Below are 17,318 nucleotides of genomic sequence, written 5' to 3' on the forward strand. Positions count from 1 at the left end.
ATAAGCTGTTTTATCATAACTACATAGAACCCTAATTTAGGGTATTTACTTAGGTCCCCTGGTGGTCTAGTGGTCTAAGATGCAGCGCTCTCACTGCTGCGACCGGGTTCGTTTCGGTCAGGAACCATCCCCAGCCACTTTCAGTGCCGGTCCCAAGCCGGATAAATTGGGGAGGGTTGCGTTAGGAAGGGCATCCAGCGTAAAACCTGTGCCAAATCAAACATGCGGAGGATCCGCTGTGGCGACCCCTAACGGGAGAAGCCGAAAGAAACTTACTTTTATGTATAAAAGTACACTTGCAAAAGCCAGAAATTGAGTTTAACTATGTTCAATTTTGACATTTTAAAGCTTATAGTAGCTGCTTGTTGACGGGTGCGTGGGGGATTTCACCTTTGAACAAATTAACTCATGTTGAGCTGTTTGTTTCTGTAAAAAAAAAAAAAAAAAACCCTGCATTTCAGTATGCACGGTGAAAATTGTGTAAATCAACATTTGTATTGTTTTTAATAATAATTGCAGATGGCAAATTGACATCGACGCTTTTAAAAATTTTCAGTTCAGTTGTGAAGATCTAAGCATCTGCAATATAATGAATTTTATTTTGTCTAATAGTTAAATGATATGAATAAATTCAATATACGGATAAGTTACTGTTGTAGTAGACAAATGCTATGAAACGAGAACACAGCAAGCTAACAGGCTTAATAAAAAATACAAAAATGCATTGGTGTACAAATACATAATCATTCGCTCGATGTAGTGTTTGTTCGCACCGGTTTAATTGAATCCATCACTATATCGTGAGCGAGGCCGATTGTGCAACCCGATGCTCACGATTCACGACAGAGCAGATCCAATGCGACCGTCCCGAAGTTACAGTTTACACGATAGCACTTCATGAAACTATACTATTTTCACATGATGGATTATACAGTTTCTGCTTACCGTACTGATGTTTCACCTTTTACCTGTGGGTTTTCTTTTTCTGCTGCCTGTGTTACACGTAACTTGAGCAGCCCAACTAATCGTCAACAGCATTTCATTATTGATTATTATTGATTTGATCGATTAGTTGTTGCAGCCCTACACCATACACGCATGAACTGTAAATAAATAAATTAAATAAATGCCACACCTGTGTGCAAATCCTTAACAGTAGACTGAGTTAAAAGAATCGTAACTGTATTTATATCTAATCTAACAACTGTTTCTCATAATAAGCGTGATGGAAATGATATATTTGAGGATGTGATTTATTAATAAGAGGTCAAAGTGAGGGGTGATGATCGACAGAGCTACTGTTAGTAGTGCTCATTGTCCAGCCTCTTGTTTTAACTTAAGCTGGACCAAATCAGAGGCCACGTTCACGCTGAAATGTAATTCTCCGAAAGGTAACTCGCCGAGCAACACTTCTCTCCCCGAGAGCCTAAAAGTCGAATGAAATGTAATTGTTGCGTAATTAACGTTCAAATGTTTTTGTTAGTTTGCCTTTTTTTTTTTTTTTTTTTTTTCCCTTTTTAAATTTGAACCACTCGAAACGATCCTGCGACCCACTTTTGGTTGAGAAGCACCGAAATAAAACATGGCAAGGTATTTCTTATAACTCTGAAAGAATGACCCCTGCTAACCATTAATGGTTTAGGAAAATTAGAGCGTATTGTTTAATTAATTTAATCAGTCCATTTAGTCCAAATAAAAAATAATAAAAAAAAATTCTTTTGTTTTTTTTAATCTGAATTCTTAGAAAAAACTCCCACATATATATCGATCCAGTCTTCAACTTTGTGTGGCTCAGTTTTTTAACCATTTCTTTGTAATAATTTTTTTATTTTATTTTTTTACACGTTGCCAGAACAATGAGCATCAGTATCTTATTCAGACTGCGTGTTTCGTTTCACATTCATTTTTTTTTGTTTATTTGATTTGAAATATATGAATGTTACTGGGACATGAATTATTTAATAATTGCACCATAGTGTGTAATGTTTCTGTAGGTGTGTTTTACAGTGTGCACACACATCAAATGTCCACATTGCAGTGTGTGCATTAGAGTGTGTGTTTGTGTGTATCTGCATCAGAGTGTGCAGACATTTGTGTGTGTGTGTGTGTGTGTGTGTGTGTGTGTGTGTGTGTGTGTGTGTGTGTGTGTGTGTGTGTGTGTGTGTATGCACGCACTAACAATCCAATGCAAATGTATGAAGATGTGTTTATTACTTGAGGCAGGAGATCATCCACAATTTGCATTATCTACAAAGCTGCACTTGTTTTTGTTCTCTTTCTCCCTTTCACACACACACAAACACAAACAAAAGAACGTTGCGTTTGTTTTTTATTGTCCTGCTTCTGTAAAAAATTTTAGAATTGTGTGTGCATCGTAGTGGTGAAAGAAGTTACCATTACAGTTATAGAAGTTTATTCTCATTATTCTGATTACAACTTTTAGATCACCTCTGAAAGAACACAGCAACAATTAACCTGAGTAACGAGGCAGAAAAGTACTGCATGTTACAGTGAGGTGTGTGTGTGTGTGTGTGTGTGTGTGTGTACGTGTGTGACTTGAGCTATCATTAGCGATAAACAGGCTACTCAAGCACCAGTCTTAATGAAGTAAGTGTGTGTGTGTGTGTGTGTGTGTGTGTGCGTGCGTGTGAGTGGGAGACACAGTCTATTACATCAGAGTCATTACACACTGAACCTGACGTGTGTGACGCACAAAATCTCCCTCAGAGTTAATGATTGAAGTGTTTAAAGTAGAGCAGCAAAACCAGTTTGAATTTTAGACCCGTGTTTTTAATTTCCCTAAAAATGACGAATAGGTGTTTCAAAAAAGGAAAAAGATATAAATATTGAATTGCTGGACATTAACATGGTAAGTTTTATATATATTAATTAGAGAGAGAATATTAGTGGTGCATTGAAGGTGGAAAAAACAGTGACCTCCCAACCATGTTAAATTATATCACTACTATATGGACAAAAGTTTGTGGAAAAAAATCCCATTCTAGGTTTAGTCCCTTTTTTTTTTTTTTTTTTGTTCTAATAACTTCCACTCTTCTGGGAAGATGTTCCACTAGATTTTGGAGTGTGATTGTGGAGTTTCCTGCTCATTCAGCCCCAGGGTTGTTGGTAAAGTCAGGTGCTGATGTAGGTTGAGGAGATCTGGGGTGCCGTCAGCGTTTCAATTCATCCCAGAGGTGTTTCGAGCTCTGAGGGTTGAAGTCGGAGCTCTGTTGCAGGTCACTTAATGGACTCAAGTGAGCATTGATTCAAACCTGCTCTACCTGTTAATTAACAACACCTGACTAATCGCAATCCAAAACCTATAATCAGCATAAGCGCTATTGAAGCACGTGACTTATTTGTAATTGAAAATGATTAGGATCATCCAGGAGAAGTTGATGATGCAGCCGCCACCGCGTGTGAATAATGTGTGTCGCCAGTTTTTTGTTTTAGCGAATTATAGTATGTGTTTTATCTTTAGCCTTGTGAGAAGAGATTGAGATGGTTTGGACATGTGCAGAGGAGGGACGAGTTTTATTGGTAGGAGAATGCTGAGGATGGAGCCACCAGGAAGGAGGAAAAGAGGAAGGCCAAGGAGGTTTTATGGATGTGGTGAGGGAAGACATGCAGGTAGTTTGTTTGAAAGAGGCAGATGTAGAGGACAGGGGTGTATGGAGACGGATGATCCGCTGTGGCGACCCCTGATGAAAGAAGAGGAAGAAGTAGTAGTTTTACTTTTTGTGAGAGAACACAAAGCCGAAGTGTGGTTTGATGTTTGTCATTTTCACACACACCGTTACAAAGAAAAAGACGCTAAAGATCCTGTTCCCGAACACCATGTTACTTTTGATGGCTCTGGTCTTAGTGTGTAGGAAATCATTTTGAATTTTTGTGTATTTTTTTTATGATGTAATCCTGAGTCTTGAATGGAACATGTTGCGTTGAACACGATCTGAGAGAGCGGTCGTTCGCAACCACGTTGTCGCACGACTTCCCGCTTCTCATTAAAGTGCATTCGTAGCGATGTGTAGCGATAACGCATCCAAAGACGCTCGGGGATCGAGTGGAAAATATTCTTTTGCATTCCTCAGATGCCTTACTGTTCCAGGCGAGGCAGTTTACTCTGTGCAAATTGACACCACATGTATGAGCTCACTGCTGAAAGAGAGTCGTTTGCAGGTCGCACTAGCTGATGGGAGGTGGGACGGTGGGGGGGGATTTACACTCCATTCATTACAAGATGAAACATTATCAAGTTTAGTGTGAAGGGAAAGTCTTTGACGACTTCTGATTCATACAAAAGTTCTGCTACAAATAATAATAACATGGATGTGCTGGTTTGTGTGCTTTTTAAAAAAATGTGTTTAAAAGAGAAACTCTTTTACTGTATTTATATATTATACAATGTCTTTCTCTCCCTCTTCATGACTCTTAACCAGATTTCCATTTATGGTTTAATAACGTGCTTCAATAGTCAAGTGTAATGTAATTAGAGGAAACGTGGTTAAACACAATGTTTTTTTTTTTTGTTTTTTTGAAGAACAGATGTTGAGTTCTTGATGCCAAAAACCATATTAGCATCTTAGTCACCCTAAATGTATTATTTGTCATACCTCTTTACCCGTTTTGTGTTAATATTGGAAATAGGCAGAAATCTGACTGAGGATAAGATGAGAGAAGTTTTCCAGTGCTGGATTTTGGGTTGTTTTTGTTTGTGTTGTAAATTCCATGATGCTTTGTGTTCAGATTAAAAAATATGAATCGAAAAGCATATCTTTCAGGAGAGTTTTTTTTTGGTGGTGGTTGTTGTAATTTCTATTAAATATCTTTTGTGGTGAAATTTGATCTCCAACCAGAACCAGTGTTGTAAACCACACCTTTAAACCTAGTGACCACTGCACTTCTTTCACAATGCAATTAGTGGCGTTATGGGGTTAGATCCTGAAACATCGTTTGAACAAAGTGCTCCATCACCATTTTCTTCAATTACCAAGTTTGTGAACGAAATAATTACGTCCTTCAGCATCTGGCTTTTTAACTGCAGCTCTGATAAAAGGTTCAGGTTTATCTTTAGGCCGAAGCCTAAAGCCTGTCATTGAAGTTCAGACTGGTGGATCGCTCCCTTGTTTTTAAAGATCTGAATGTTTCCAGTTGTTTTTAAAATTTTGAACCCTACTGCCTTCTAGCGTGTAAAACAATCTGACTGAGGAATTGACCTTTGCCTACATTGAAACTAATGAACTTCACACAGGCTTTAATGAAAGACAGTGTCTGTAACACGGCTTGTATCTAAACAGTAGCCTACCAAGAAAGTCATTGTTCACTGTCTTCCTCCTTCCTTTCACAACTATTTCTCTCGGGAGGTTATCTTTTGGCATCATCGTGCATTTCAAAATCAATATCGGTGAAGCTTTTCTCCCGATGCCGTGCAGCTCAGAACACAGGCGAAGTGCGTTTTTTCATGCCCGGTTGTTTTCAGCGTGACGAATGATTCGTATTTCCTGTAGACAGTCCGAGTGAGCGGCAGGTCAAACGTCAGAGGAACCTCATCCATATTTATGATGTGGTGTGGCCCAATTCAGTGGGAGCGCATCTGATTTAATATAAAGAGTTTCATTGGTTCACCTGAACCTGTTTAGCAATTTCATTGGTCTAATGTTATGAGGCTCAGTTTTTTGGCATGAAGCTTGTGAAACCGCGAAAAACCCAGGAAAAATCCATAAATTAGCCTCTTCGTTGTTTAAGCCACGCTGTTCAAAGCGTGGGAAAAAAGTAGCGGCTTATAGTCCGGAAAATGCGGTATATATTTTTTTTTACGTTTCAAACTATAAAGTAACCATTTGTTTTATTAGGAATATCTTTCTATTCTTGCAATATTCTCCTCAGCCAATCATGTGGCACTGAATCAGTTTATGTTAACATTAAACATCAGACTGAAGAATAAGTGTGATCTCTGGGGCTTGTACTGCACAGTAGCTTGTGCCAGATGTGCTGATATAAGTATTTCAAAAACTGCTGATCTCCGATTTCTTTCCTGTCAACCAAGAATATAGATCAGACGCCGTCATGAACACAGACTTACCCCAGTGCTCTGTGTCTGAGCTCGTGATCGCTTTAGATGTTTGTTCTTGGCTGACAGGAGAGGACCCTTATGAGGATTTCTCTTGCTATAGACCATCCACCTCAAGGTTTAATGTGTATGCTGAGATTTTTTTTTTTTTTGCGCTCACCACAGTTGTTAAACATTAACTACTAGGTCACATGGGCAGTTAGTCACACATCATGCTCAGGACAAAAATCTACAATTAAATGCAGGAGAAAACTCTGAAGCTTGCTGAACTGCAAATCTGGCAAAAAATATGTCACCCCACCCCCCTTAAAGAAAAACGATCCTGATTAAAACCAAGGTCCTGCGTCATGTTGTTTAGTCTATTTATGCATTCATATTCACATTTTTAGGTCCAGATTTGTATGAAAGTATACATTTTAAATTTTTGTGCGTTTAGTGGAGCCGACTATTTCGATTGTGACGTCAAAACAGACAAATTTATTGTTGTGAAGTGCGTGTGAGACCGTAGAAAATCTCAGGGGCTTTAATGAATGTTTAAAGAGAACGAAAATGAATTCTTTTACCCGAACATCTATTGAAGACTTTAGTCTCCATGACGCACGGAAGCAAAGGTACTCACCAAGGGAACCACAGTTCCACTAATTGGATCCTCTTCTCCCCCACGTTCAGCTTGTCATTTTTACACCTCTGCTTCGGCCTGATGATAAAAGGGCGTTACCCTGAGCATCATAAAATGCAAGCAATCCGCTTCTAAACTCTTGTTTTAGTCCAACGGAAAGACTTATTCACAGTTTTCTGAGGAGACTAGAAGTGATCAGAGTTGTATCCAAGAACTGTATGTTTACTTACATTAATATTTTACTTTTAATGAGTTATAACAATATTATTAATAACGTAAATGTACAGTGCATGTAAAAAGTTTGGAAACACCTAGTCTTTTTTTGTTTTTGGGACACATGCACAAACGAGGTAAAAGGCAAAAACGCAAGATTTGGACATGAATAATTAGAAAAAAGGTTAGAAAAAAGCAGAGCTTATGTACGAAACATGGAGGTGGAAGCTTAAGGGACCACTAAACCAACATGGCTACCTTTCCATACTTCCATACAACACCATGCAATTCGATCTGGACTGCAGCTGATTGGAACCAACTTCACCATACAACAAGACAATGACTCGAAGTGTACGCCCGAGCTCAGTAAGCATCGAACAGAAAGCAAACTGTTGGCTGGAGTGTTCTCTATTATGGACTGACCTGCCCAGTCACTGCACCTAAATCCTCAACAGGACCGAAACTGCTCTGGGATGAACTTGATTTGCATGTACAAAATCTCAGAAATGTGCAAATCATCTGAATATCTGAGGGGAAAAGGAACTGTTCATATGCAAATAGTGTGTAAAGCTGTTTTCAATGAAAAATCTTTTTGTACATTTATATCTTTGTTTCTTCAAAGTAAATCTTCATATGGTTACATCAATCTAGTTTGTTACATACAAACAGGAACATGCACGTGTTTCTCAAAAACCCTAAAAGACCAGGTGTTTGCAAACTTTTAACGGGCACTTCAATTCAGTGTGGGTTTTTTTTTTAGGAATGATTTTATGTGAGAGACAGAAACAGCCACATATTACATTCCTTCTGTAGTGATATTTTAAAGTACCAAACACTTCAATACGAATTACAAAGAAAGGCGTTTAAGAATTGGTTGTGTTGGGGTGCATTTTCACACAATGTTTTTGTAATGTAAAATAATTCTGAACATCAGTTAGTATTTAGGTTTTCTATGATGAGTAAATACAGCTGTGAGCTGGACATTATTATTATTATTTCTCAACATAATCAAATCTGGTTAGAAGAGTATAGAGTAAGTTTGCTCGTCGCATTCAGCAGGACGTTTTAATGATGCAGTTTTTAAATCGAATTGTATAAAATGAATTGTATTTAATGATGTAGATGCTGCATGCTAAAGGAATATGACAATGAAATGTGTAAACAAACAAGCAAAGCGCAGGTGAATGAAAGGTCGGCAAATTTTGCGTGTACTCTGGCTGCACCGTATATAAATCTTTCCATTCAAAATGTTCGATTTTTTTATTTATATACTGTATTTAGAAGCTTCTGGAGCCACAACAAATTCCTTGTGTGAGCACAGTTAAAAATAAAACCTTTTCTGTGTCTAATAAATATTTATATTATTAAAGAAGTTATTTTCAGTAATTTAGTGACTGCATTTTCCTGACTGCAGTTTTACCTGGTGGAAAGTAAAAAATATTTTCAAAAGAAATCATGTGGTTTGCAGAAACGCACATTAAACATATACTTAAAACATCTAATAAAAAAATAAAAAAGCATTATTAGTTAATTCATTTTAGAATTATCTGCTAGTAATTTTACTGCGTCATTGCTGACATTTTGGTTTAATTTCTAAACTGAAAGACACAATATAATCTCTGATCAGATATACAGTATATAAACAGATATGGGGTGTGATTGGAGTTTGGCTGGAGGACAGGTTGGTGTGTGTGTGTGTGTGTGTGTGTGTGTGTTATAAAAGGCTGAGAATGGGTGTGCATACTTTTAAACATATTTTTTAAAATGAGTAAATTTCATTTAATGAGTTTAAATTATTATTATTATTATTTTTTTAAGATTTTCACATTCACATAGTAACACATTGGATTATAAATGTAAGAAAAAGAAGAATTTCAATTGTACCATAACGGTGTAAACAGGAAATTCATTCTAGTTTCTGTTGTGTCTGTTGTGTTGACGTTATTAACTGTTCACTGATGGGTACTTGAGTGTAAAATGCTTCATCTCCGGGTGGATCAAGAAGCGTAAAGTGTTAAACAAGTGGAACGTTGGGATTTAAAAAACAAAAAAAAAGATTCTGTGTGAAAATATTTCCAAATACAAAGATGGTGCCTCAGAGACACTGAGTAAATAGTTTTCTCATCAACAGCCTAGTTAATCGTGTGTGTGTGTGTGTGTGTGTGTGTGTGTGTGTGTGTGTGTGTGTGTGTGTGTGTGTGTGTGTGTGTGTGTGTGTTCTGATCCTTTGATAAAGCCAGATTTGTTCCCTTACAAGGCATTCCAGCTCTGAGCTGAGGGAGCTGCATTGCCCAAATTGGGTCCAGTCCCTGAAGTGTTTCTCTTCCTCTGTCACATGGGGGGTCAGTGCTCTCTGTGTGTGTGTGTGTGTGTGTGTGTGTGTGTGTGTGTGTGTGTGTATACGCTGTGTGTAAGGAAAGTGGTAGCTTAGTAGTTAAGGCATTGGACTTTGGATCAGAAGGTCATGAGTTCACGTCCTAGCCCCACTAAGCTGTCATTTCTGGGTCCCTGTGCAAGGCTCTTAACCAAGTTCAAGTGAAGGGAAACAATCCAATGCTTCCACCTGCAAAGACATTCTGTACATCCTATACTGCATCCTGTAAAATTGTGTACCTCCAACTTTGTTGTAACAGTTTGGGGATGAACCACATATGGTTCTGAATTGACAGGTGTCCCAATACTTTTGTCCATATAGTGTACTACTGTAATACATACTACTGTAACAAACACAGCTGAAATATTAATGTTGCCATGTACATCTTCAAATAAAATAAAAAATATTTTTTTTTTTTTGAGAAATTGAAGCTATTTTTTATTTTTACTATAAAACAATTATTAAAAATAATTATCTGCCTTTTCTTTATTCAAGATTTCTTTTTTTTGAGAAATTGACAACAGAACACTTTATTCATTGCAAAGGAAAATTCCCCAGATGGAGGTGAATAAACTCGGTCAGTAGAACGAGCCTGAGTAAATAAATTCAAAACACACACACTGTCAATGTGCAACTTAAACTGCATGTTTCAATTCCAGGAACTCCTGTTCATAATGTTCTATTATTTATAATGATTTAAAATAAAAACAGTTTGTGCACTTGTCCATGTCCCTGAAAGCTTTTGTGGATGTGGCAACTTTTTTTATTTTTCTTTTTTTCTCCCCCCCGACGTTAACTTTATTGAGACAGGTTATTTTATTGGGGTCAAGTGACTAAAGCAAACGTGTTGGACTGATCAAAACAATCATAAAATTGCCATCAATGTTATTGTTGGAGTGAAGTGAAATGTGCAAAGTAAACTGTAAAAAGCAGACAGGAAAGAACTCGAGTAAACAGGAAGGAGAGAGAGAGAGAAGTGAGGGGAGAGGGTTTTTTCTTTTTCTTTTTTTTTTCTTTTTTCACGTCGCTCTGCCGGAGTCCATTTAGGAACGAAGCTCGGTATGTCACACACTCGTGCCGAGCGCTCTGGGCTCTCTCATCAGATCGGCTTTGAAAATCCAAATTAACACTTCTTTTGCAAAAAATGCCACAAAATGAATCGTGAAGAAAAAAAAAAAAAAACTTTACAGTACCTGAAAATTATCAGGGTTTTTTTGTGGGAGGTTAAAAAAAAAAAAAAAAGGCAGTCAGATTAATAAACCAGCTGAACTGAGAATTTTCCACGAGGAGTTTTGGACTAAAAGGCCGGAGGCTCGGTTCAGGTCGCTCTCACAGTCAGCTCACGCGACGCGTAGCCGAGGGCCGCTGAAGTCTGAACCGTGCCATTGTGGGAAAAAGTTCATCATTGACGTAATAGCGCTGACCTTCCCTCAGCTCGGGGCGTTTTTGTTGTTCTTGCAAACACGTGTTTGTCATTAAGCGGCGTGGACCGAAGCCAAAGCCCCGCACTGGGAGGCTGACGGTTTAGCGGAGATTTTGTCAGGCACATGAAGGAACTTTGCGGCTCTGCGCTGCACTTTCAACCGACTTCTGTTATTTTTATTATTATTTTTCCTTTTTTTTTTTTTTATACCTTCTACTAAAAGTGTTTGTTTTAATACTTCACATTGTAAGATGTTGAAATATTTCATCCTTTTTTTGTTTATTTCCCAGCAACAATTTTTAACGAAGAGAGAACAGAATGTACACACTGACCTGCGGGATCAGTGTCCATGATGGGATTTTATTAATCAGCTGACTGTTTTTGCTGAAACGCATCATAAGGAGAGGCCTGGTGGCGTGGTGCTCATGAAGAGGCGGCAGGCGGGTTACACTTGGCATTCGTGTCCGAGCGACAGCACAACACACATTAGCTCATATTTACAGCTCCAACAGATCGGGTTACACACACACACACACACGCGCACACACACACACAGCCCCCAAGCCAAAGAGCTAAACTGGAAAAGTGTAGAGGCCTGAGGTCAGCAAGCGCGAGACAGGCAGCCAGGCAAGCAGGTGGGGGAGTTATCTGTACCTGCGTCATCAGTGTGTGTTTGCGTTTGAGGCAGGTGATCTGGGGGGGTGCGTTGGTACAGAGTCACTGCAATTGCTCCCACTGAGGGACACTGCTTTTTGTGATGATGACACACTCGCATGCACACACTTTCATACAGACACGCTCATGAAAACACACCCTCGTACACAGACATTCATTTACACGCCAATCCACACACCCACGCGCATACGAGGGGTGCAGCACAAAGCCATTATCTGTAATTGTATCTGTTTATTATGCTCCAACTTCACGTTTATTTTTTATTCAAATCGAAAGCAGGAGCAGGCGTGCCCCAAACACAGTTTATTAGTTTTTATTTATTTATTTATTTATTTTTTTAATGGAATAACTTTTTACTTTAATTACAAGCTTACTTTCAAATCGAAGTTTGCGTGCTCGAGAAGTAATAGCTGCATGATTCCTCTTTTGGCATTTATTTTTAATAAAAATGAATAATAACAATCCATGCACACCATTTTAAAAAGATCATATTTATTTATATATATATATATATATATATATATATATATATATATATATATATATATATATATATATATATATATATAAAATCTTTTTAAAATGGTGTGCATGCTTGTTATTAATGTGTGTGTGTGTGTGTGTGTGTGTGTGTGTGTGTGTGTGTGTGTGTGCGCGATATGAAGCAGTGACATTTTTGTTTTTTGTTTGTACAGAAATACAGTATGAGAGCAATAAAATTTTGGATTTCTTTCTGAGCAGAACGGACTGAAAGCCAAAATCTTTCATTACTGTCATGAAAGTGAGCGTTTCAACTAAAAGGGTTGCCAGTTCCATGTATAAAATCCACCTACAGCAAATATATTTTTATTTTTCACACACACACACACACACACACACACACACACACACACACACACATATATATGCAGAAACACTCGTGTATATACTTGATAAAAAATTATAAAAGCTAATGCACATCGACTAATCATGTTAATGCCAGATTTTAACAAAGACACACTCGTGTACACCACACACACACACACACACACATACACACACACAAACACACTCATACTGACAGTCCTGAGTTCAGTGTGAAAAAAGCAGCTCATGGGTACATCGAAATATTTGACAATTTTTAAAATACAATATGAAGAAAGACATTTCATGCAATTTGTATCATTAATAGCATAATTATTTTTTATTAAGATGTAGTAATAAAAAATGTTAAATGTACGTAAATGTGTAAAGCAGGTAATGAATTTGAATTGGGTTCGAATTATGTAGATGTTATACTCGGCCAATAAAAAATGAATTTATATTTATTAAAGAAACGCATCAAAATAGTTCTTTCTCACTTGAAAAGGATTTGACGCTTTTTTCTGTAGGCTTAATGCAGAATGAGAAACAGGTAAACGAGATTTGGTGAGATTTAGAGACCCAAATGCGATTTGTGTGAAGCACACGAGGCCGAGTGTTAGCGTACGGACTTTCCCACACTCACAGCAGCTGCACAGTGAGAGGAGTGTTAGACTGCACTGACGTCAGACAGCCGACACCCACGGAAAACACACACACACACACACACGCATTATGTCAGCATTGTACACACCCAGCCTCTTGCTTGCTTTAATGCAACAGATATAAACTGATTTTAGTGTTGCAATAAAAAAAAAACCTTTATTACAAATATATCAAGTTAATTTATAATTACACATTTATTTATTTGTTGTAAATATTGCCGTCTCCTGATTGTGGTCTTGAATTCAAGATAAAGAAAAAAGTTATTCTGATTTTTGCATTTATTTATTTATTTTTTGCATGATGAACCGAGAGCGGCTCTCTGATCTTCAGCCATGTTTCTGCTTTGGACTATCTTTCATTCTCTGCTTTCTAAATCGTGTACTAAACATGAAATTATATGAATTCTTCGTTTCCCATTTTTTTCCTACAAGATTGTAACAGAAAATGTGCTGACTAGTAAAAAAAAAAAAAATGTGGGTCAGCACTGATCACATGATCTCCATGCATTATATACAGTCATCTTTTATATACACACACACCCCCACACACACACACACACACATACACACGCAGCTGCAGCAGAAAATCTCTAAGCATGTAAAGTGTTTGTGGGATTCAGCTTTAAAAAGTATTGTGTATATAAAAATGTCTTGCGCACAATCGTTAGCCTTCTGTTTTCCTTGCGATGGTAAGAATAAGTCATTATCACTAGAGCTGTTTGTCAGAGAACCTCATCTCACTCTTGCGGTAGAAATGTTTTTGTGTGTGTGTCTGACTGAGTTCATCAAATTGTTTCTGATTGTCAATCACCGATTTGTAAATGATTTTTTTTTCTGAACTTATTAAAACAGCCATCACAGTATCCCTGTGTGTACATATTTTATATACATTTATTGTACACAAAAGTTTTGTATGTGTTTTTTGAACATCCAAAAAAAAGCACATACATGTAGTCCCCATTTGCTGTTATAATAACCGCCACTCTTTTGTGAAGATGTTCCACTAGGTATTGGAGTGTGATTGTGGAGATTTTGCTCATTCAGCTATAAGGGGTTAAAGTCAGGTTACTGGTGTATGGTGTGGGGCCCTGAGGTGCACTCTGTTCCAATTCATCCCAATGGGGTTACATGGAGGTGGCTTTGTGCACAGGGGCATTGTCATGCTGAAACAGGTTTGGGTCTCCTATTCAAAGCAAAGGGGAAATTGAAATGTTCTGCATCTGTAGTGTACGTATAATTCCCTCATAATGAATCTGTCGCTTGGACTCCTGTGTTAACATAAACATAACCCCTCCACGATCTGTTTTCTTTACACTAAACCAACCGAATTGCTTTAAAGGGGTTTCGAAAAAAGTGAGCGCGCGCGAGTGCATAATTATTCAGCGCGATTTTGCACGTCCTCCTTACGATCGAATGCAAATCAAAAATGTTAAACACGTTCACGGACTTGATCCATTTTCCTTCTTCTGTTCTCTTCTTTTTCTCCAAGCCTTTCCGTCTGTCCTGGTTGCTACGAGTTGTTCAGTGTTGTTCTGCAGAGCACATTTTGTCAGGTTGCCATGGTGAGGTTTATTTGCCTTCGTGAACGTGTGTGTAGGTGCTGATGACCGGAGTCATGCAGATTAGCGTGGAGTTAGCATGATGTCGGCATGGGCGTTAGTGTGACGTCGCCCGATCCCTCTGGCTGTGGCCGTTTCCGGGGCAAGAATTTGAGTCAGGAATATCAGGTGTCAGGACCATTATCCACATCGATGAGACCTCCGGATATAACGTTCTGCTCGAGCCTAATAATTTCATTATCCAGCAATTTATAGATATTTGATTTAAGCCTCCCGTCTACAATCACTGCCAGCTGTGTGTATATAAGCTCTGTCAGTAGTGCAGGTTTATATCAGTGTGCTCCGATACGTCATCAGAATGCTACAAATGACAAAAAGTAGGGTTTTTTTTCTTGTAAAGATATTTATTTTTACATAAAGGGGGTCTCCTGTGTCAGAGGTAACGTGATGACTTGACGTTTTTGACGTAATTACAGAGGAGCTTATGTTTCTTTGTAGTTTCTGGTTTAAGCTGCGTACAGTATAAAGCTGTGATTCACTTCGTCTTCAAGCGAGAGGAAAAAAGTGGCTGGTGAGAGTGTTTACAGCTGCTAAGTCACAGCCACTTCACCATTACATTCAAAGTTCCTGAAAAAAGGGAAAATTGGATGATGCCATTGTTCAAGAAATTGATTAAACACAATTATAAAATTTCTACCTGTTGTGTAATAAGAGGAATAAAACCTTGTTATGCAAATTGAATCATAACAGTAGTTCACTATATGGACAAAAGTATTGGGACACCTGACTTTTCCAGCTGTATGTGCATCTTCCCCAAACTGTTACCACAAAGTTGGGAGCACACAGTTGTATAGGAGGTCCTTGGATGCCTGTTTCAGTATGACAATGCCCCTGGCACAAAGTGAGCTCCTTGAAGTGGAGTAGAAGATCTTGAGTGGCCTGCCATAGAGTTCTGACCTCAACCCCACTGAACACCTGCGAGATGAACTTGAACGCCGCACCCCAGGTCTCCTCGCCCTACGTCAGTACCTGACTAATATCCTTTTTGCTGAATGTGCACAAATCTCCATGGTCACACTCCAAAATCTAGTAAAACATCATCTCAGAAGAGTAAAGGTTATTATAACGGCAAGTAGGATTAAATGTGGAGTGAGATGTTCAAAAAAGCACATGAATCTGAGGGTCAGGTGTCCGATGTAATCTTCCAAAAAAAATCCACTTAGACTCACCTTACAATTACAGATTTACACTGAAGTGACCTTAGAAGTGTTGCAGTGTCTGAAATCTGAGTTAGATCAAACACACCCTTGACCCTCTGCGTTCTCATGACCAGGGTCGAGTCATAGCCTTGCCCATCTTCAGAAGAGCGTTGCTGCTTGGGTCATATTGCAGCAATATTACGTTTGTATAGGCGCAGTGTTTATAGGCCCAAAGCCAAGATGTTTAAAATGTTGCTCGCTGCTTTAATGTGTTATCAGCATTGTGTAGTGTGGTGATAGCAGCGTGTGACTCGACCCCTGTATGGTAAAACCGATAAGGTGGAAATGTTCTTGCGCTCTCGTATGACGTTGTTGAGGTCAGATAAGATCTGCGAGTGCTGCTTGTGACGTCTCATTGTGGTTAAAGCGGTTTGCTGTTTTGTGTTTTCTATTTTTTTTTCTTCCCCCCTCGATTTCCTTTTAGCGAGAGGCTCTGAGCTTTGTTTATCCGTCGAACTCGAGTAAAAGTGTGACACAGTCTCTCACCTTGCACATACACGCTTCTGAACTGAAATATTTTGTAAAACTTGATATAAATATTCTTGCCTTTTTGTTTTTTTTCTCTTGCAGATGATCCTGTGGGACTGGGACCTGAAACAATGGTCCAAACCTCAGTATCAGGTCAGTTTTGATTCTCCACGCAATGCCAGGACTGCCTGCTTTCTCGTCTAAAAATACACATACACAGCCGCCTTTTAAGTATTGGAGCAGTAAGGCCATTGTTTTTTTTATTGATAATTTGTTTTTTGTTTGTTTGTTTTGTTTGTAATTTTCGTTATTTTATATAAGACATTTGGATTTGAGATGAATAGATGAATATGAAACAACAGACCAGAATTTCAGTTTCATTTCCTGATATTTTCATCTCAATATATTATCTAACTTAGTACTTTGCATCTTTTGTTGGTGGACCACATAACCTTTAGTTGAGCAAAGTTATAGGAACAGATCATCTAATGCTAAATGATGCACAATACTGAATTCTGACATTGATGACATCATAGTTCATGGTTGTGTTTTTATTTATAATCTGAAAGATGCTGACAAAGCAGGACATGCCCCCATTACCTCATTTGTAGATTAATACTGTGTGTGTGTGTGTGTGTGTGTGTGTGTGTGTGTGTGTGTGTGTGTGTGTGTATGTATGTATATATATAAAATTACACACACATTTTATATTTTTTTAAAACAATTTTAAATAAAATGCCTGCTGAGATTTATAATATATACAAAAATATTTCATAAGATCTTGTAACATTTTCAAACAGAATTATTATATTCATTTTATTATATAAAATTAAATAAATGAAAAAATAAATGATATATTTTACATTTGTTAGACCCCATTTGGGAAATAGATTGTGTGTGTGTTTTACATTTAATATTTAATTTTCTAAAGACATGTTCTACATAATTGTTCTGCTTATTTCAGCATAGTTTTACAAAATGTCTTCATTCCTTCCATCAGTCATTCATTCATTCCCTCAATATGTCTGTGTGTTTGTGTGTGTGTTCTTGTGTGTGTGTGTGTGTGTGTGTGTGTGTGTGTGTGTGTGTGTGTGTGTGTGTGTGTGTGTGTGATTAATGTAGCGCACATTTATGTTTGACTATTTTTACAAAA

General features: G+C 37.9%; 1 protein-coding gene across 1 annotated transcript in view; it reads left to right on the forward strand.

Annotated features, from left to right (window-relative positions):
- Positions 1 to 17,318, forward strand: part of pde3b (phosphodiesterase 3B) — a 59,405-nt gene that overhangs the window by 15,279 nt on the left and 26,808 nt on the right. Inside the window, exon 2 of the mRNA XM_046858202.1 lies at positions 16,268 to 16,318. Within this exon, the coding sequence (XP_046714158.1) occupies positions 16,268 to 16,318 (51 nt within the window). The remainder of the gene's footprint in view (positions 1 to 16,267; positions 16,319 to 17,318) is intronic.

The sequence above is a fragment of the Silurus meridionalis genome, chromosome 9, assembly GCF_014805685.1.
Source record: "Silurus meridionalis isolate SWU-2019-XX chromosome 9, ASM1480568v1, whole genome shotgun sequence".
Lineage (NCBI taxonomy): Eukaryota > Metazoa > Chordata > Actinopteri > Siluriformes > Siluridae > Silurus > Silurus meridionalis.